This window comes from Amaranthus tricolor, chromosome 8 (assembly GCF_026212465.1).
Source record: "Amaranthus tricolor cultivar Red isolate AtriRed21 chromosome 8, ASM2621246v1, whole genome shotgun sequence".
NCBI lineage: Eukaryota > Viridiplantae > Streptophyta > Magnoliopsida > Caryophyllales > Amaranthaceae > Amaranthus > Amaranthus tricolor.
This window is the reverse complement of record NC_080054.1, coordinates 22,591,320-22,613,718: the sequence shown is the minus strand read 5'-3', so window position 1 is coordinate 22,613,718 and position 22,399 is coordinate 22,591,320. Positions and strand designations below refer to the sequence as shown.

Genomic DNA, 22,399 nt, shown 5'->3' with positions numbered 1-22,399 from the left:
GAATTAAGGTGTCTATTTTAAAAAAAAAGTCTCTTAAAAGGTGTTTTTTTACAAAATAAATTATAAAAAGGTGTTTCTTTACAAAAAAGGGGTTTTAAAAGGTGTTTCTTTGCAACTTTCCCTAAGATAAATTATCAAAAAAATCAACAAAATAAGATAAATTTTAACTGCGAACAGGTTGAAAAGCAAATTAGTTGTTCGTAGTTAGTAACTGCGAACAGGTGTTGACTTATGTTTTGACTTATGTTTGACCCTGTTCGCAGGTTGAAAAAAGTAAACTAACTGCGAACAAATAGTTTGCTTTTTTTGACCGGATACTTTTCTTAATTATTGAGTTGTTTTTATTTGATGTATTTGCATTAGAGACATTATCATAAGTTATTACAAGTCAATGAATGTTTCAGGCGGGATGATTCATCGCCAAAAATCCATAATATATACAACTAAATATATACAAATCTTTGAAATATACGACTAAATAAACACACACACACATATATATATATATATATATATATATATATATATATATATATATATATATATATATATATATATATATATATATATATATCCAAAATACACAAATACGTAACGCTAACGCTCATGACCCTCATCTACTTACTACGCCTCCTACGGTAGTAAGAGGCACTCTGGTAGAAGAGGGGACTGGTACTGTGATGGCTGGGATGGCCCAGCCTGCGAGGTCCCCGCAACGTCAACGGGGTAGGAAAGGTCCATCTCCTCCAAATGATAGTCATAAACGAGAGATGAGACGTGTGCATCGGCGGTAGCCGGTGATGACTCCGCAGCGACTTCTGGTCTGAAGTGCTGGAACTGTGTGCCGACGAGCATGCCCTGCGCAATCTCCCTCACCGGCTCCTCGTGGATGTATTGCATCACGGTTGCCGCACCTTGTGCCTGCAATTAATATGTAGTTAATGTAATATTATATTATGTAATCGGCAACTTAATCATTTAAATGCAAATGAAGACTTACAAATTGGGTCATCGTAGGCGCAGCAGGAGCATAATGTGACACTGTGATGATGCCACATGGTGTTATCCATCGGCAAGTGATGGAGAGGAAACATGGCATGTAGGCAGGTGTAGTAGGTGTGCCATGAACATCGATCGGTGCACCTTGAGCTAGCAGCTCAAGTCTATGATCCCAACAAGTGATGTGGCGCTAGTTGATCTCCGTCCAGTTCGTCGTACCCTGATTCTTGTGCGAAATCAGGTGCAACTCGGGTTTAGTGTCGCAAAACGGTGGAATGCCCTGTACCAACCCATATTGGTGCAGTACGCGCTCTGGAAGATGTACTTCGACAATATCGAAGCATATGAGTGGCACAAAAGCCCTCCATGCACCTGACTGAATCCCCGAGTGCTCGGGCACAGCTGCGTAAGCTTCGACAGGGTACGGGTCCCATAAAAACTATATATATGTTATGAAAATGTAAATGATGTGTTAATTAAATTGCAGTAATGTTAATGAGTACTGAAATATGTACCTAGTTGGGTCGCAGCAAGTCTAACTGATCTCGATAGAATCTTAGACCGGTCTCGGTGTGTTTACGCGTTTGGCGTGCAAAATTTCACCGTAAACCATATGCAACATCTGGTAGGGGTTGTTGCGGAGGAGCGGCTTCACCACGACCAACGATTAAGAAGAGTGTTGATTTTAGAACTAGTAACCTACATTTGAGAAAATAAAAAAACTTCATCAAAACCCTAAAAAATGATATATATACTCAAAAAAAAGCATAAAAGTTTACCTTTGTGCAAGCTAGAGTATCCTAGACTAATTTTGAAGTGCCAAATTGAAAAAGGAATGCAAGAATTGATGGATTGAAGCTAGTCTAATAGTGGTTTTGTAAGGGGAATGTCGAGTAGTATAAGATAGGGTTTTGAAATTGGGAAAAATGGGAACGAAGGGAGTTGTTGTGCATATTTGTGGTGCATTCTGTTCGCAGTTGGTAACTGCGAACAGGTAAAATAAAAGTCAACACCTGTTCGCAGTTACTAACTGCGAACAGCCCCAAACCATAGGTTTGGAAATTGCACGCTTATTTTTTGAAATAAGTTGAAACTTATCTTATTTCGTGCATTTTATTGATAATTTATCTTATTCATTTCAATTTTTCTTCACTTGACACTACGCCCATGAGTAAGGTGTACCGGATTGGAATTCAAATGTCCAAGGCTATGAGCAATGTTGATGAAAGATTGAATAAAATAAGCTTTTTCAAAAAAAAATTTTAAGATAAGTTTCGGAAAATTGTAATTCCCAAAATAAGCGTATTCGTGTTTGAGCCTAAGGTAAAGTTGTTCGTAGTTATTAGCAGCGAACAAAGGAAAAAATTTATGTGTTCGCTGTAAGTAACAACAATAAAAAAGGACAATGTCATAACATTTTTGATGGGACAAAAAACTTGAAAACAAGCTTATTCGTTGTTGATAACAACAAATAAAGTATTTATTATTTTTTGTCCCTTTAAACGTTATGACATTTTTCCTCTTTATTCGTTGTTACTAACACCTAACAAAGTAATTTTTTCTTGTGTTCGCGGTTGGTAACAGCGAACAAACCTTGACCTCAGGCTCGGACACAAAACCACTTATTTTGGGAATTAAAATTTTCTAAATCTTATTTTGGAGATTTTTTTGTTTTAAAAGCTTATTTTATAGTATATGTCCATTATAATAGAGGTGACATGTCAAAATTTCATCCGATTTAAAATTGACATGAAATCTAATTAGAAATTAGTGGTCATGATCTAAAAATAACCCGATCTAAAAATACCAAAAAAAAATTAGGTCAAACTCGATTGAAACCTGAATCCAATTGTTATGTCTCGTTTTTAGTTTCATGTCATCATTTTTAGTTACACGTCATCATTTTCAGTTCCATGTCATCATTTTTAGTTGGAACTCACTAAATTTCTAGTCAATTTGAGTCAATATTTCTAAATTGTAATCTTGACATATGTATATAGGTCTTTTTTATAATAAAATATTTTCCTTAAAAATAAAAATTGATTTGACCAAAAAATGTTCCAACTCAAAACTGACCCGACCGAAAGTTTATATTATTCCCTTTTTTAAGTTTATCTATGAGGAAGAAAAAAAGTGAATATTTAAAAGATGAAAATTTTGAGTTGTAGAGGCTTAATGGGAATTTGGTAATTAAGAAATGTTTAAAAATAATAATAATTTACATTGACAAAAACAAATTAGTCATAAAATATTACATTTGAGTTGTAGTGGATAACTTTTAATTACAAAGTGTGTAAGAAGCATATTTCCATTTAAGAAAACAAAATTATAATCATAATCATAATTATAAATACTAATAAAATAACTGTGGCGAATTCTTAGAGCTCTTCAAAATGTATTAGTTTAATAGGACTATAATTAATTGTGCGGCAATTTATTTTTCAAAATCAATTTAAAGTTAAATTAGATAAATATTTTTAGCAAGGCCATAATTAATTGGGTGGACATTTATTTTCCTCAGTAAATTTAAAACTAAATAAGATAAGTATTCAAAGATTCCATTACACTAATTCTTTATACCTAAATCAATAAAAATCTTTAAGAAATTAATTGTTTCAAAAAAAATATTTTATAAATAAGTAAAAACTATTCTAAAAAAATAATTTATTTAAATTATTAAATACTATTTGAATAAATTTAAAATTAAAATCAAATAAATTAGTTCAAATCGACTTAAATAAAGCTTTATTTATTAATAAATAGTTTATTTTATTTAATTGATTTTTAGAAAACCATCAAATATATCATTTAGTCAAATTTACGAGCTAATTTAAATTAAACATTTTAGTAAGTACTCCTAAGTTATATTGTTATCCAGAGTAATTATTTTATTAAAATATGTAGTATTTACATATTTTTCTTAAACAAAATGGTTTTTTCTTGCATTATTAAATAAAATTATATATATATATATATATATATATATATATATATATATAAACTTCGTATATTGCACGAGTATCTATACTAATTCTCCAAAATAAGAAAATTTAAGTAAAAAATACATTTACAAAAGTGCAATATGATTATGGACATACATTTAGAAACAAATGGAGTATTTTAGTGTCCTACAGTGGCTTATTTGTTCCTTCCCGATTAGGGTGAGGAATTAGGATGATACACTACTTGTATCATATCGTAAAAGCCTTTTCAATGCTTAAATCACATGGAGTTTGAATAAGAGTATGAAATCATAATTGTTTATAGAGAATTGTAATGACTTTTTATGACCTATAAAACTTACCTCATTTGGATATTAGAAGGTATTTATTGTAGCTAATTTATATTGAGAATAAAAGTGAACATATCTATAATACGACTTGGCAAATAATGAAGCATACTGATATCATATCGGAAACTGAGCTCGACTATCTCATAGACTATTTTTAATTTGAGTTTGAACAAGGGTACTTTCTTTGACTTTATAATAAGGCCCACTAATTGAGACATGGACCCAAAATCGATTCGAAATTCAATCAAGAATTAATATACGTGAAAATTTTAACCTTAACTCGAAAACTACCCACCCAAAATACCAAAAATTAGGTCAAATACGACCTCAACTCCAACCCAACCAAAATTGCTTTCCAATTCTACCATTATTTTCAGTCACGTATGATTGTTTTTTAGTTGGAACCCATAACATTTGTAGTCAAGTTTTTTATATTTTTTTTGGTATATAAAATAGGCCTTCTATTTTATATATTTTATTATTAAGGCCCAAGCCCAAATATATTAGGCCATTAGGGTTAGGGGATGCCTCTCACACGTTCTCTATATATACACTCCTTGGGGTCATTTGTAAATTGTGAGTAAGTGATTTTTGACCATATTGGCCAAAATTAAAGACATGCCTTCCCTCCCTAAACTAAACACTTTTATGCTATACTTTTGTACTAACTAGGGCGTTGGAAGCACTCCCCCTGGGGACCACCCCTGGGGTGACAGTGTTCTTTGCAGGATCTCGGAGACCACCAACCTACCAGTAGACCCACCGGAGACCCCTCTTCGGTCTATTTTGGAGAGCTTTACGGGGACTCTGAAGGCATGGACTAGATAGAAATTCGAAGCAGTACCAGCATTCGGTATAGAATTAGGGACTCCTAATTTTTGACAGGAAATAATTTTAAATCAATATTTTCTATTAAAACCTTAAAATATATACATTAATCCACAAATTATAGATGTGTTGTATTTGGGAAACTTTTAATGATGAGATCTTATAAAAAAAAACCCTCATGACCCCAACCTGAACTTAACACAACACAATTAAAAAAATTATCGAATCCAAAATCAATCAAAAATAATCGGAACTAAAAATCATTATTAGACTATTTTGACCTGTACACTATGTTTGGATAATGATTTTAGAGATAAAATAATGAAAAGGAAGGAAAAGGGGGATGGGAAGAGAAATATAAGGAAAATAATCTAGTTTGTTTATATGATAGGGGGAGTGAAAGGAACTACAGACGGATGATTAGAATATTTCCTCTAAATATTTATAATTTTGGAAAGATAAGATTGAGACCTTAAAAAAATTATTTATTTAATGCCTTTGTAATCCTTCCATTTCATTTGTTATCCAAATAATAAATTCTTCATCCATCAAAATCTCTACCCTTTTCTTTCTCTTCATTTCATTCCATCCAAGACACCTATAGCAAGGACAAAGCAGATTATCGTCTAGGGTCCTAAATTTTTAGGGTGAAAAAAAATTATTCTCATGTTCAAGCTTGATCCAAACTTGATTAAATTTAGTTATAATTTACATTATTTTACTAATTAATATGAATTATTAGTGTTTTTTTAAATTAACTAAAATATCAACAATATAAAACAAAATGAGTATTATACTCTCTTAATCCCTTTATACACACCATATATGTATATATCTGTGTCCTATTTGCTATTTGGACTCTATTCGTCGTTCAGTCTTAACGTGCATTTTATTCTTAATGTGTAAGTTAAAACATAGTTAAAATTTTTTAATATCAACTTCTTATAATTTTTAATACTGTATAATTAAAAATAATTTAAATTTTAAAATATATTAAATAGTTAACAAAAATAAATACTTCAAAAAATATAATTTTTAATTACATATAATTAAAAATAATTTAAATTTAATAATATACTTTCTTCTATTCAGCCTACTTTTTCTATTTGCCGTTTTCACACGTGTCGAGACAACATTTTAACATTTAATATCTTTAATTATGCATGACTAAAAATTATAAAAATTTAATATTAATAGTATTTGCATTGAGACGAACAAAAAAAATTTGTAACCGTGTCAAATAATTTCTATATGTTTTTAACCATTGACCACTTTTAAGTTTTTAGTCCCTTCATCACCCGTCATGTACGATGGACATAAGACGATCCCAATAAACTGTGTCATTAATGATTACAGGAATTCAACGTTCATAACACAATTCACCATGCAAGAAGACGATAAACGAAGAGATTGTGGGAAGAAGAGGTCCACTACTACCAACGAATCCTGCGTGACTGCGAGGTGCGAGCTTTTCTCTGCTGTGCTTTTAACTGGTACAAAACTAGCGGATTCCTCTCTATTTTGATTTTCTCATGAATTAAGCTCAATTTCCTTCTATTTACAGGCTTCGTATTCCATTGTTTGTGTGAATTTGCATTTTGTATTGATTTGGGTTTTGATAGAATGGAAATGAGATGATTCTTGTTGCTGATATATTATGATGCATGGTTTTAGTTGCATATAGAAGGAGAGATTGAATTTGAATCGCGCAGTTGAATTATTGGGGAAACCCTAACCTAGGCTACTTAGGAATTTCTTTGTCGATAACTGATATTAGTTTGTCCGATTGTGTCTCCACATGAACAACGATGAAAAAGCTAATGTCAACAACTGGTTTATTTTGGTGGTTAGGAGTTTGATTTAGCTATCTCGCTGTGGGAGATGTTTCATTGTAAGTGATAAACCCACCTTTTCTAATTATGCTCTTGATTAATAGATATGATTAGGATTCAGGCAGGGCGTCAACTTTACGTCATTTTGTTTTTAGAGGAACAGATCTCCTTGTTAACATTTTAGAGATCTAGTGATTACCAAATTTGGATTTAAGACTTGGCTGATTTACAAAAAATTTCTGTATTTTTGGCTCAGAATGAATGATCAAAGTGTCCAACCTTGGTCGGGTGTCACTTCTTGTACCAGAGTTGAAATGAAGAGTTCAAGTAACACATTGTGTAACTTGGCTTATTTCATTAGCCCTAAATTAAGCTACGATTTCTAACTTGAGTGTTCTATAGCTCCATTTAGTTATTTATTCTACCTTTTTTTGGTGAGTTTTTTCATGCTTGTTAGATCAATATAGAAGAAATCTTGTAAGCGATATTAAAATTGGCTTACACCAATTCTATTCGGATATTTTAGGTAGTGTATAAAGTAATGAACTAGTATTTTCTGTGGTGGTTATTTGGCTGTGTGTGAAATGGGTTGGGGGTGGGTTTTGGACGTCAACATGACAACATTGCACAAAATTGTAAGATGTGTAATAGTGAGCATTAATAGAAGAAAAAAGTCGTGGAAATACAAATTTAGTTTTAGTGTATTACATGAAAGCTAGGAGAGTATTTGAAGCATACTCAAAGCTCCCAAAGAGAATTATCTCATTACAAAACTTATCATGGCTTTCCTTTCTCCCAATCACTGCTATGTACTTCTAACTATAACCCAAAAGATTCCTTTCTAACAAACTACTACTAACATCAAACTTTAAGCACTAATTACAAATAAAATCATGCTTGAATTGAGAGTAAGTTTATGCGATAATTAAAAGTCAAACTAAGAAAACAAATTTATTAGAGTATTAAATCAAGGGAATATAATTGTTATCAAGGGGTAAAAAAATTGTTGTAAAGTGATGGAAAAGGTGTCATAGAGGAACTAGTGCCCTCGCTTTGGGTGGTCAATATTTACTCTAGTGCTATAAAGGAAAAATATTTTCCTTCTTCCTTAAATAAGGATGATAACTTCCTCTTTCTTTCATCCTCATCATACCATTGTATTCTCTTTCCGTCATCACCTCTTTTAAATCTACCTCTACTTATTTTAATTTTCACAATTTGACTTTTCATTTCCTCTTAAATATTTACCCTAAAAACAAGCATGCCCTAATAGAAATGTTAGATTGTGTATAGCAGTTACATGTATTACAGTTATTTAGTATAGGACAGTTATTTTATTAATGTAGCAGTTAATAGGACAATTAGGACGGTTATTCTTCATTAGAAGCAGTTACTTAAAGTTCTTGTATATGTTATCATCATCATTATTGAATGAAATACACAAAAATAATCAGAAACAACAAAGAAACTTGTTGTTAAACCAGAAATCATAGTATCAGAGCAGCAACGATTCTAAGTCGTTTTTGTAGCTTCATCACAAACCGATTAACCTACCTTTAACACAAAAATAACCCAGAAATGGCGGATGGATCAAGGACTACCGATGCACCAGACCAACTAGTCACAATGGGGCAGTTCTTGCAACTGTTCAAACAGTTAAACACCAACACACTGCCTACAGAAAACACGTCTAGCACCCACACTCTCACAATATCAGAGAAATTAACAAACCAAAACTACACAAAATGGTCCAGACTGATGCACTTAGCTATAAGTGGACGAGATCGTCTCAGTCACATCATCGACGACCCACCATCCACAAACGACCCAGCGTACAACCAATGGACCAGACGTGATTCGATTGTTATCTCATGGATTTTGGTGAATATAGATTCTGATCTAGTGAATCAGTATCTTGATTTTCCAACAGCCAAAGCATTGTGGCAAGGGATTGAGACACTTTACAGTAGTGGGAGAGACGGCCTGCAAATATTCGATTCAACAGTCAAAGCCAACAAAATTCAGCAAGGAACAGACACAATTGAGACATATTACAGCAAGTTACTCATGATATGGAAAGAAATCGACAGGAGGCAACCAAACCCAATGAAAGATCCAGGCGATATCATCGTTTATAATCAACTAATTTCAAAAAAATCGATTGCACCAGTTTTTAGCAGGAATTCATCAAACATTTGATAAAGATAGGCGAGACCTCTTACTGTTAGATCCACTCCCAACAGTGGAGGAAGCACATGCAAGTCACGAGTATCAGAGAAGGAAACAGAACCAGCACAAGCAAAGAAGAAGATGAAGGAAACGGCGCACAAGGTGTAGGGTTGAGGGGAGTGGGGCAAGTGAATCAGTGGCCTCAATCCCTTATAAAGGGAGGAGGGTCACGTGCCTCACGTGATGCCATCCCCTCAAATCAATTTTCATCTTTTTTTAATACTTTGTCTTATCTTGAAGGAAATTGGATTTTTTATTGTGGGCCACAGATACAATGTCATTTGACCCGAATGATTTTTTGACTCATGACAAACCTAGGAAAGACATCATTAAAACCGCAAATGGGGAAGGGATTAAAGTGAGCGGAGCCGGAACTATTTCTTTCACAAAAAACCTCACTTTAAAAAATTGTTTATTTGATTTGACCTGTCACATAAATTATTGTCACTGAGTCAATTTACGAGAGATCTTGATTGTGTAGTCCTCATGAAACCCGGTTGTTGTATTTGTGCAGGATGCTCAGACAGGAAAAATTATTGGGCGTGGTATTGAGAGAGATGGATTGTATTACTTGGACGAGGAGACTCAAAAAGGCAAAGAGGCACTTGTTCGCGGGCCAGAGGAAAGACAACTATGGCATCGACGTCTGGGACATCCTTCTGTAGGGTATCTAGAAAAACTTTTTCCTAATTTTGTAGGGTTAAAACCTGAGTTTAAGTGTGAAACATGTATTCTTGCAAAGAGTCACAAACGCTTGTATTCTAATAGCTTGAATAAAGTTGATGTGCCCTTTATGCTTGTTCATTCTGATGTGTGGGGCCCTGCTCCAGTTGTAGGACTACATGGTTTTTCGTACTTTATTACATTTATTGATGATTGTACCCGCATGAGTTGGATTTATTTCCTTAGACAGAAATCTGAAGTCTTTCACGTGTTTGTTGAGTTCTATAATATGATTTGTACCCAATTTCAAACCCAACCCCGCATGCTCCGAACTGACAATGGTAGAGAATATATCAATTCTAACATGGACCTATTCTTTAAACAAAAAGGCCTCATACATCAAACATCTTGTCCTAACACACCCCAACAAATCAGAGTGGCAGAACGGAAAAATCGCACACTGCTTGAGATGACCCGTGCTATTATTCTTGACTCTCGTGTTCCCACTCATCTTTGGCCGATAGCCGTCGCTACTGCCAATTACCTTACCAATAGACTTCCCACAAAGAGTCTCCAATACCACACACCCCTAGCCACCCTCCAAACCCATTTCCTTATACCCTCTACGCATATTCAACCTCCTCGTATATTTGGGTGCATGGTTTTCGTTCAGTGTCCAGCAAGGGTACGAAACAAATTTGAACCAAGAGCAGTGAAATGTGTTCTTATTGGATATGGTCGCAATCAAAAGGGTTATCGGTGCTATGATCCCTCGACTAAAAAAGTCTATACCACGATGGATTGCGAGTTCATCGAGAATGAGTACTACTATCCCCATCTTCGCCGTCAGGGGGAGAAGTATCATGACGACGACGATCTCAGTTGGCTAGTTAGTCCGTGGTTGCTTAACCTTGACCCAAAAGATCAAGTTGACAATGCTACAGAGTCACCTCACCAAGATGTTCTGTCCACTCCTCTACCACTACCAATCCTGTCTGACCATCAGGTAAGTCATACAGCTCTTGATAACGTTGTTTCAGCAAGCACTAACAGTGATAATGTGATAATTGATACTTTGACCGAGGAAATTGACACAGGCAACACTAACAGTGATAATGTGCTTGTTGATACTCTGACTGAGGAAGTTGCCACAGATACAGTTGAAACAAGGGGTCATGATGCATCATATATGTTACCTCCTCGCTCCACCTGAGGGGTTCCTCCAAGAAGATATGATCCTGAGTATGAAGCACAACGTTCGAGATATCCTATTGAGAAGTCGTCTGGATCAGGAAATTTGTCACAAAGTGCCTTAACATTTAAGGTAACTTTAGATACAACCAAGAGCCCAACCACAGTCGAAGAAGCCCTAATGTCTGCACATTGGAGAAACGCGATGGAGGAAGAGATTAACGCTCTTAATAAGAATGGCACATGGGAAAAATGCATCTTACCGAATAAAAAGAAAGTCGTCGGATGTAGATGGGTATTTACGATCAAGTACAAGTCAGATGGCACGATTGAAAGGTACAAAGCTCGACTGGTGGCGAAAGGGTACACTCAGACGTATGGAGTTGATTACTCAGAAACCTTCTCTCCAATTGCTAAGCTTGATACAATTCGAGTTCTGTTCAGCATTGCAGCAAACTTAGACTGGCCCCTTCATCAATTTGATGTGAAAAATGCATTTCTGTATGGAGAGCTACAGGAGAAAGTGTACATGGAAGCCCCACCAGGGTTTACATCAGGATTCTCAGAGAATGAGGGGTGCAGATTGAGGAAGGCTTTGTATGGGTTGAAACAATCCCCTAGAGCGTGGTTTGGAAGATTTACCTTTGCAATGAAGAAATTTGGCTACAGGCAAAGCAATTCAGATCACACCTTGTTTCTTAAACGAAGAGGAGGCAGAACAACATGCCTGATAATTTATGTTGATGACATGATCATTACCGGGGATGATAGAGACGAAATTGCAAATCTGAAGGGAAAACTATTTCAAGAATTTGAGATGAAAGACCTGGGTAGGCTGAAGTACTTTCTAGGGATTGAAGTTCTTAGATCAAACAAAGGAATTTTCATATCCCAAAGGAAGTGTTTTTTAGACCTGTTAACTGAAACAGGGATGTTGGACTGCAAGTCCATCGAGACACCAATAATGATGAACCATGGACTACAGATGATTGAAGGAGGGAAATTAGCTGATCGGATGCAGTATCAACGCATGGTGGGGAAACTAATCTACTTAGCTCACACAAGGCCTGATATTGCATATGCAGTAGGAGTAGTCAGCCGATTCATGCACAGACCACAGGTTCAGCATATGGACGCAGTTCATCGAATTCTCAGGTACCTCAAAGGATGCCCTGGAAAGGGAATTTTATATCAGAAGAATGGTCATCTTAATCTTGTGGCATATACAGATGGAGACTGGGTAGGTGATAGAGATGATAGAAAGTCAACTTCAGGCTACTTTACTCTGGTGGGAGGTAATCTAGTCACCTGGAGGAGCAAGAAACAAAAGGTGGTGGCCATGTCTAGTGCAGAAGCTGAGTTCAGGGGTGTAGCAAAGGGAATCACATAAGTCCTGTGGCTGAGAAAGAAACTAACTGAACTGGGATTCCCTCCTAAAAGGAGTTGCGAGCTATACTGTGATAATCAAGCGGCTATCAACATTTCAGAAAATCCAGTTCAACATGATCGCACCAAACATGTAGAAGTCGACAGGCATTTCATAAAGGAGAAATTAGAAGCCCAAGTAATCAAGCTTCCGCATGTTAAGTCCAAGGATCAGCTATCAGACATTCTTACAAAGGCAGTTGGAACTCAGTTCTTTGAAGAGGTTCTATGCAAGTTGGGTGTCGGTGACCCTACGACCCAACTTGAGGGGGAGTGTTAGATTGTGTATAGCAGTTACATGTATTACAGTTATTTAGTATAGGACAGTTATTTTATTAATGTAGCAGTTAATAGGACAGTTAGGACGATTATTCTTCATTAGAAGCAGTTACTTAAAGTTCTTGTGTATATTATCATCATCATTATTGAATGAAATACACAGAAATAATCAGAAACAACAAAGAAACTTGTTGTTAAACCAAAAATCAAGAAATATACTCTTCTAGAAGCTTATTTCATTTCTTGGACTATGGTGTCCTTTTCCCTTGCTACATTGAATATTTAGCTTATTTTCATGCATAACATATAATTGAAAAGAAATCATTCAGTTCTTATATCACAAGTTAGGTGATGTACCACATCGCTGATTCTTGTTCATAAGCTACTTCTAAACTTGAAAGCGTTTCAATCATAAGTTCTCTAACAAAATTTGGTAAATTTGGCTGTTGGAAAGCTACTCTTTGTCAATGTTCAAAATGTTGCAAGCTATCTTCTTGTACAATACGGTTCAAGCAAGCTAGTCATGGGAGGTGTGTTTTCATTGTATGGGGGAGGTAAAACCGTAAAAGTCTAATATGGACGTGGTCCATACTATTTTCATTACATACCGTTCCTTAATCTTCCATTCACTAGCTCATACCCCCACTCTCTACCCTACTTAGTCGCACTTCCTAACTCATACTCCTTATATTGAACTTGGTACACTATTTTTGTGTGGACTAAGTTCATACAAGACCTACTTTGGGGAGATGCCACAGTTGTAAGGTACTCGAAGTTAGATATCTGAATCCAAAAGGTCTTAAAATTAATGTGCAATGATGTAAAGTTCTATAAATACTAAATACTGATCACAATTGTGATTGTGCATAAGAGTATAAGAATATAATATCTCAAGGATAGTTTTTTATTCTTGCATATATTGTAAATATTTTCTTCTAGCAATATTTATTATTGTGCAATATCTAGTTTCCTAAAATTATTGTACACTTCCTATATATTTGAATGGAATACAAAGAAAAATTCACGAAAAATATTTCTTTCATAATATAATATTTTCATGGTATAAAAGTTGCTTCCTTTACTTTGAACTTTGCGTTGTGATACTTAGAATCTTAATGTGCTTTCTTAACGTTGATTTTTGGTGCATATTACTTATCACGTTAATACTGTTCAACTCATGTCATAAGCGTCTTGTACTCCTGCCACTTATGTTTTGAAATCTTTCTCTATTCCTTTTTCAGCTGAATTGCTCTTTTAACTTTATCATTTTCTAAATACTAAGTCATTAGCAACCTACTCTGTTTATTTATCCTAAACTAGTATAGAAACTCGTGCAATGCGCAAAGTTGTTAATATTAATGTGTATATAAATAGAAATTTTAAATAGAAATGAAATTATAATATTTCTTATAAAATAGATAGAGAATTTAAGTGCTTTTAATGAAAAAATCTGGTTGTTGATATAAGTATTAATAAAGTTCTCATATTTTTTAAGGCAAATCTGGGTAATGTTTCAACAATGTTATCATAATGATTCATTGTAATTCTCAAAATAATTTTTTATTATCATGTATCTTTTTTTTCTTGATCAAATATTTTAGAAATTAAAATTTTAATGAAGAAACTTTATTAATTAGCAAATATTTCAACATAAAAGAACAAATATATATTATAAGAAACTTTAATTGGAAATCTTATGTGGCTTTTAAATTCAAAAATATAATATTTCAAGAAAAAATCAAATAACATATCTAGTTGTCTACTCATATATTAAGGAATAAGTTGATGTTAACTTTGGTAAGAATTATTACATATGGGAAATCATTATGAGAACGCCTTGTTTTTTTATTAGATTGTATGATACGATATGTTCTTGATCCAACATCTCTTTTTGTCATCTTTAGCTGTCTTCTGTCATCTCTATGCTTTCTGTCTTGGATGATTATCAAATTAGACTGAAGAAAAAGGAAAATACATATCTCTGAACGCTGTGGTTGCGCCTTCAATTTTATAGATTTTATGGAATGTGATAAACTCTAATCTTCATGTAATGTCGCCCTGCTTGTTTGTCCCAAGAACTTGGATGTATACTTCTGTCCTTTAGGTTGTTTCTTACCTCCTTTATGCTGCTTAGTGCTTACTGATGATAATGGTTGGAAATAAGAACTCAGCCCCTTTCTTTCCTGATCTATCATCCCTTTATTATCCTTTATTTGTTAAATAATAGAAGGCATTAGCGGCCTAGTGGCCACTATATTGGAGCTGTTGACCGATTAAATGTAAAAGTGATTCTCAATTCTGAAAGAGCAGCCACAAGCTCTGTGCTAGCTGGTTTAGCTAACATGCGTGGTTTTACCAATTTTTTTCTTGGTGTGAAGAATCAAAAATTTTTGTGTAAAAAACATACTAGTCCCTGCACGAATTTAATTATGTATGATGCAATATTGGCTTTGAAGGATCCCAGTTATCTGTTTAATTTGATTTAGTAGCAATTGTTTTGAGTTTCTATATCATCATTACCTCTATTTATTTTAACTCCCATGGCCTCTATGTAGCGCCTTTTCTTTTGTATTTGTAACTTGGAAAATTTCTTTACAAAAATATTTCATTATGCACAATGCTATAAATTGGCTCCCGCCTAGGTGGGGGTAATAACACAGAGGTTGATTTTAAGTGATCCTTAATAACAAATATTATCTACATCTTCACCAAGATAGACTGCAAATCCTTCACATTTGACTCTAGTTGATTGGTATTATTTCTACAAATCAATATGGTTATTTTTCCTTTTACTTCTAATTGTGGGAGGTTACTGCCTGTAGATTAACCAGTAATTACTCATTTGCTTTTGTTGGGTGGTGGGGGGTAGCATGATGGAGCTGCTGGTTTTTTGTTTTATGCTTGAAAATGACGAGTTTGGCTGTTGTAATACAGATTGGAATAAATCATTGACCCCACTTTTCTTATGGAGGATCCCGTGTAGAATGTGTGCTGTCATGCTGTCGTGATGGGGGAGAGGACTTTGCTTTTTATCTGGCAATATATAGGTTGGCTCATCTGACGCTGGATTCTTTGTGGGGCAATAATTTGAACTGGGTCACTTAGTAGTGTATCATTGAATTCAGAGATGAAGATTAAATGGAAAATATTATCATTTGTTCTGAAAAGATTAAGTGGATGGCAAACAGTAAAATGTGAATGGTCATGTAAGAACAATGGTTTGATTCACAAGACGGGCTAGGATCAGTTCATTGATTACCTGGAAGAAAGCTGGGTAAAAAAGTCGGGTCAATTGTGGTTGGCCGTGGCAGTCAATTTTTGCTGGATGAGTTTCGGCTAATTCATAGCCATACTTAAGTTGATAGCTTGAATTGTTTGAAAAGAACAGTAGTTGTCTGGTGCTTCAAAATCAATGTGAACCTGATAGGCTGATACTTTAAAGCTGCATCTATCGCTAATTGTCACTTGCATATCTGCCCTGGAGCCTAAGAGACAATCTTGTACTTGTACAGTCCTACTCGTCTTAAACTCAGGGTGACAAGTAAAACTGCATTTTTATGACCATTTTCAGTTTATGGGGTGCGGACTGTGAAGAAGCCATTAATGCTGATTGAGACATTTTTTAACCTTTAGGATTACTCCCTCATCTCTAAGAAATTACCATAATTATATATTGGACAAGTTAAGAAATAGTGGGATCATTTAAATTGTTTAGATGATATTAAAAAAGAGTTAAAATGTGTGGATGAGAATTAAAGAAAGTGATGAGGACATTTTCATAAAAAGAAATTGTAACAAATACTTGATTTTTGGTTTGTTGACCTTTTATCTTTAGTAAGATGTAAAAACAAATACTTAACTATGCCGAAAATATTTATAAACACTAGTTCAAAAGCCAATAATTTCCAACTCTTTCCGGCTAATCATATAAGGAAACTAAACAAGTCAACGACCAACATCCTTAAATAACCCTGAAGTTATTCATTTCTTTTTTTTGGGAAGTTATTCATTTCTTTTTTGGGATGTAGATTGGTTGCAAATTTAGTTTGATTTATGTTCAAATTGGTGAAACTTTGGACCTAACTTGGAATCAATTCTGGTTAAAGTTGGTTTGGCTCGGTTGCAATTTAGCTTGGTCGAATATCATTTCAGTTGGAAACTCTGTTGGTTATTTTTCGGATTACAAACTATCAAGCTGTGGCTTCAATTCAGATTGGAAAATTCAGATTTTTGATAAAAATTCGATTATGATCAAACTATCAGCTTACGCCTTATTATCCAAAATTTACCAACTAACTAATGGAATTGTCTTTTCTCCACTTGTAAATGTAAAATGATACATGTACTTTCTTTATTTTAAACTGATGATCAAGACAGGAGGACATGGTTAATTACTATTAGACAAGCCAAATTCTCCATCTGATCCTTTTTTGTTATCTTCCTTATCTCACCACCACACATTTAATGGAAGAATTTTAAAGGAAATCCTTCATTTGCCATATTTGTGCCTTTTCATTATCAAGGTTCCCCACCAAGATGGGACACTTTTTATAGTGGCTTTCATTCTCATGTGACCATGTCATGCTAGAGACCTAAATTTATAATTTCATAGGGTTGATGACTTTGCATTACCAAAATTATTTCTTTCCTTACAGATTTCTTCTCTTAAACTTAAGCTGATCCTGCCTGCAATGAACTGAACTGTCTGCAGCATTTTCATGGTGTATATTTAAACAAAAGGGTAGAAAACATTGATATGCTTTTGGTTACGGGTTAGGCTGAGGGAAGGGAAGGGGCTAGCGAGACTCAAACCTAGGTTTCTCGTACATGCATGAGAGAAGACCCGAAATAGTTGAGGGGACTCTTTTCACTACAAAGTTTCAAGTAGGGTGAAGTTGGTTCAACTTTTGTCTTCTTTAGTGCTACTTTTTATGGTCTTATGTTTTGATGGAATTATGATGATAAAGGGTGGTTTCTGATCATTTTCATGATGGGAATTGATCTAAAAGAAGCTTCACTTAACACTTCTGACATACTCCAATCATCTAAGAAAAAAGACTTGCTCTCTTCTGTCATGAAGAGAACTAGTGAATGGTTTTGCCTCTTCTCTTATATATATATATATATATATATATAGTGATGCTCTATATTTGTATAAAATTTTATTTTTTATTATGAAATACTTTTCTTATGAAATTTTAGCTTAAGAATGCTTATTGTAAACCTACATGAGATTACTGATTTGATTGTCAATTGCAGGATTATTTCTCTGGAAATTTCTAGTGATGTCACTATTCATATTGGTGATTCCTCCTTTTCCTTGCACAAGGTTATTTACTAGAACCGTCTACTTTCTTAACCAACTGCTTTTTTGCTTGTGAAGGGAAAGAGTTGTAAAATAACATGCATACATACTTCAATCATTTATAAATTTAGCTCGCCTTGTGTGAGACCGGCTCACCATGAGACAAACCCATATAATTAGCGCATTTCTCTAATTGATCACCCTAAAATTTTAGGTAATTACTTTAACACACTAATTATACATGAGCTAGCCCAACAAAGATGGTCTCACCATAAGACCGTCTTATTTAAAAATTTGTGAAATAAATTAAAGTGATATTATTTTAAAAAATTGAACTGAAGTACTAATCTGGGAATGGGATTTAGTACTTCTGGTTGGGCTTCAATCTCTGCCATCAGTGTTCAGGATTCGATTTATTGGGGATAATGGAAAGGTTTTGTGATTTGCATAAACAAAAATTTGAGTTCAACTGAAGTGTATATTGGTTTTATGTCAAGTGCAGTTCCCATTAGTGTCAAAAAGTGGATATATAAAGAAATTGATATCAGAATCCAAAGATACCAAGGATTCTGAAGTTTGCAATATAGAAATTCGCGACATTCCAGGAGGAACAGAAGCGTTTGACCTTGCAACGAAGTTCTGCTATGGGATTAACTTTGAGATAAGTACAGAGAACATTGCTATGCTCCGATGTGTGGCCGAGTTTCTTGAGATGACAGAGGATCATGCAGTAGGAAACCTCGTAGGAAGGACCGAGGCATACATAAATGAAGTAGCATTAAAGAGTCTTTCTTCCTGTGTTTCGATTCTGCTTGCATCAGAAAATTTGCTTCCTATGGCAGAACAAGTAAAGTTGGTGAGCCGTTGTGTTGATGTAATAGCATTTCTAGCCTGCAAGGACAGCCAATTCTCGGGGACTAGTGGGTTGGAAGGTGGGAACTCTTCTTCATTAGTTCCTCTACAAAGACCCATTGTGGAGTATTGGTGGGCAGAAGATTTAACTGTGCTTAGAATTGATATGTTTCAAAGGATCCTAATAGCTATGAAAGCTAGAGGATTCAAGCAATATGCCCTTGGTCCACTACTTATGCTTTATGCTCAAAAGTCTCTTAGAGGTTTGGTGAGATTACTTTCCCAAGTTCTTGATTCCCTTTTTTTTTTCTTCCTAGCTGTTAATTATGATTGTCCATCTCTTAATGCTTAATTCGAATGTGAGCTGCACTTGTCTGCTTTAAGTCAGAAAAGCGTTTTGTACCCTTAAATTATTGTAAGAAAACTGTTAAAGAACCAACTCTACCAAAAGTTTTAACTGATGGTTTAGGCACCATAATAATGATTTATGCTCTAACATGCCCCCTCACACGAGAGTCCATCGGGCTAGAAGTGTGGATGCAGTACAAACCATCCTCGTATTTGGTGCGAAATATTCCACCTGAATTTGAGGGGCGGTTGAGATTTGAACCCGTGACGTTTTGTCACGCTGGCTCTGATACCATATCAAGGAGCAAGCAGCCAGAAGTTTAAACTGATGGTTGAGGCCCTATAATATGCTATATATTCTAACAAAAACTCTTGCTATATCTTAGCTTAAGCCACTATAAATCTTAAGAACAACTAGAATTCCAATTTTAAAAAACAGTTTTCATACAACCAAATGAAGTAGATGAGAGCTTTTAGGTCCTTTTAGCTAGCAAAGCTGAGGATTTGTTACTTTTATCTAAAATACATATAAGTCAAAATATGAATTATAAATTCAAATATTAAATTGTAATAATGGGAACATAAGTTTAGATAGAGATACCTATCTCACTTTATTACTAATTCTAGGAGAAGGTCCTATAAGTGTACATGTTCTAGGCATTATTTATCTTAATTTCTGTTTTTTCTCGCATAAGTTCACACTATGACTATGATCTTGTGAGCAGGAGGTGATTGGTAAGGGGAGGAAGAAACTGGATCCAAAGCAAGAACATGAAAAAAGGGTTATCTTAGAGACCATAGTGAGCCTTCTTCCAAGGGAAAGAAATGTATTATCAGTAAGTTTCCTGGCCATGTTGCTTCGTTCTTCTATATGGCTTGAGACAACTATTGCATGCCGCCTTGATTTGGAGAAGAGGATGGCTTTACAACTTGGTCAGGCAGCCGTAGATGACCTTTTGATACCTTCATATTGTTTCAATGGGGACACCTTGTTTGATGTGGATTCAGTGCTAAGGATCATGTCTAACTACCTTGAGAGTGAGGTGGAGGGTAACTATCTGGGTTATGGTGCAGGGGAAAATAATGTTGCTCCTCAATCAAATGACTTGGAAAGAGTCGAAAAATTGATGGAGAATTACCTTACTGAGATAGCCTCTGATCGAAACTTGACCGTTTACAAGTTTACTGGTCTAGCTGAGCTTATTCCTGAACGAGCTCGAGTCATTGAAGATGGGATGTATAGAGCTATTGACATTTTCCTCAAGGTATATAGTATTCCTTGATTCTTTTTTCGTTGATCAAAGAGTTTTTCTTTGTATTTGATTAAATCGCTGTAAATCTGATTAGTATTGTAGCAATATAATCTCGATGAAACAAATGGTCTTTAATGATGCATACTATTTTGGGGCAGGCTCATCCGACTCTGACCGATCTGGAGAGGAAGAAAGTGTGCAGCTTAATGGATTGCCAAAAGCTATCCCGGCAGGCATGCGCTCATGCAGCTCAAAATGATCGTTTACCAGTCCAAACAGTCGTTCAAGTCCTCTACTACGAGCAGCAACGCCTACGTGAGAATATGAACGAAAATTCAGGGGTTGATTTGAACTCCTCTGCAGGCACCATTATCCCTACAAAACCTCTCAACTTCTACCCAACCAATACTATTCCTTTTGATGAATTCGCGAATCTGAAAAGAGAGAACGAGGGCCTCAAACTCGAGCTTCTTAAACTAAAAGTAAAATTGAAAGAAATTGAGAAACCTGTGAAAATGATCAATAATGGTACATTTGAATCAGTTACTAGCAGTCCTGCAAAAAGTGTTACTTCTACTGCTACGAATACTGATCAGAAGCTGCATTTGCTTAGGAAGTCGTTTATGAATTCCGTTAAGAAATTGGGGCGGCTTCTTATTCCTGCTGAAGGAGTACTTGGACCTGCTTGCCGTGCTAAGGCTAGTATTATTCCTGCTGAAGGAGTACTTGGACCTCCTTGCCGTGCTAAGGTTAGTAAAAGTCGTCGTCATTCTGTCTCATAGAGCTCTTCTATGGTTTGAGACTCTTTTTTTGAGTAATGTACAGTATATGCTTATTTAGCTACTGTATATTTTTATGATGAAGATTCAGAAAACTGCCTTTTCTTTTGTTATACTTTTAATTGCTGAATTTTGTTATATATGTTCTGTTATATTATTTTTGTGGAAAGACACAATATAATTGAGTACTTTGCTTGAGAAAACCTCACAATATATTGTATGTTACTTGGAGTAGAGTACTTGCATTCGACTCGGGTACACTTCCAAGTGTCCGAATCGACTTTTGTGAAAATGAGTATTATTGTCTTCCTCCACCAGGACCACCACTGACGGTTGTCAGAAGGATATAAGTGATCGGTCACAAACTGTTATATGAGATGGTCTTACTGAGACACGCGCCTCTTACATGGGTTAAATAACCCATCTCATACATGATACGAGAATATAGATTTCTTGTTTGAGGTCTTCTAATCGAAAGACGATACAAGAGTAGCTCTTGATCGTTGGTGATTTGTAATATGTGTTACAATTTGAGGCCATTAACCCATTACATATTTCGCATGCGCTCAAATTTTCACATGGAGCCCGCACTCTAAATGTATTTTCATCCACATAATTAGTCCTCCTCTTCATTCCATCCTCATAATTAATTTTACATCCTATTTATTTTAAACACAATTAAAAATCCTAAAAGCATAAAATCACAAATACAACAAATCTAAATTGAAAATCTGAAAATTTTGTAAATAATACTCTCAAGTATTATTGCTAATTGACTCAAAATACGCTCAACTATAACTAAACTTTGTATACCTTCAAGTATTAGAAACTTAACCTTAAACACTATGCACATTATTTTCAACAAATTGTTTTTGGGGTAATTTTAGTCAATGACCAGTAGTTGGGAATATATAAGGTTAAGTATTCCAATACTTGAGGGTATGCATGGTTAAATAATAGTTTGGGATATTTTGAGTAAATGACCAATAGTTGAAAGTATTATTTACAAATTTTCCATTGAATAAAGAGTACTAATTCAAACACAAATTCTGGTTTAAGATGGTCTCATTCAAACACTAATTTAAACACAAACTCTTACTAAATACTTTTAATTATTTAATGTT

The 22,399-nt window shown here is 34.7% G+C and overlaps 1 protein-coding gene across 2 annotated transcripts; it reads left to right on the top strand.

The window, feature by feature from the left end:
* The first annotated feature begins 16,747 nt into the window (after positions 1-16,747).
* Positions 16,748-21,500, top strand: LOC130820814 (BTB/POZ domain-containing protein SR1IP1). Of its 2 annotated transcripts, none has more exons than XM_057686333.1 (5): positions 16,748-17,832; positions 17,998-18,067; positions 18,546-19,163; positions 19,969-20,508; positions 20,655-21,500. In XM_057686333.1, the coding sequence occupies exons 1-5, from the start codon at positions 17,726-17,728 to the stop codon at positions 21,276-21,278; spliced, it is 1,959 nt and encodes a 652-aa protein (XP_057542316.1). In that variant the 5' UTR covers positions 16,748-17,725; the 3' UTR covers positions 21,279-21,500. The 2 variants fall into 2 exon arrangements, with proteins under 2 accessions (XP_057542316.1, XP_057542317.1); XM_057686334.1 differs by having other exon boundaries at positions 17,353-17,622.
* The last annotated feature ends 899 nt before the right edge of the window (positions 21,501-22,399 follow it).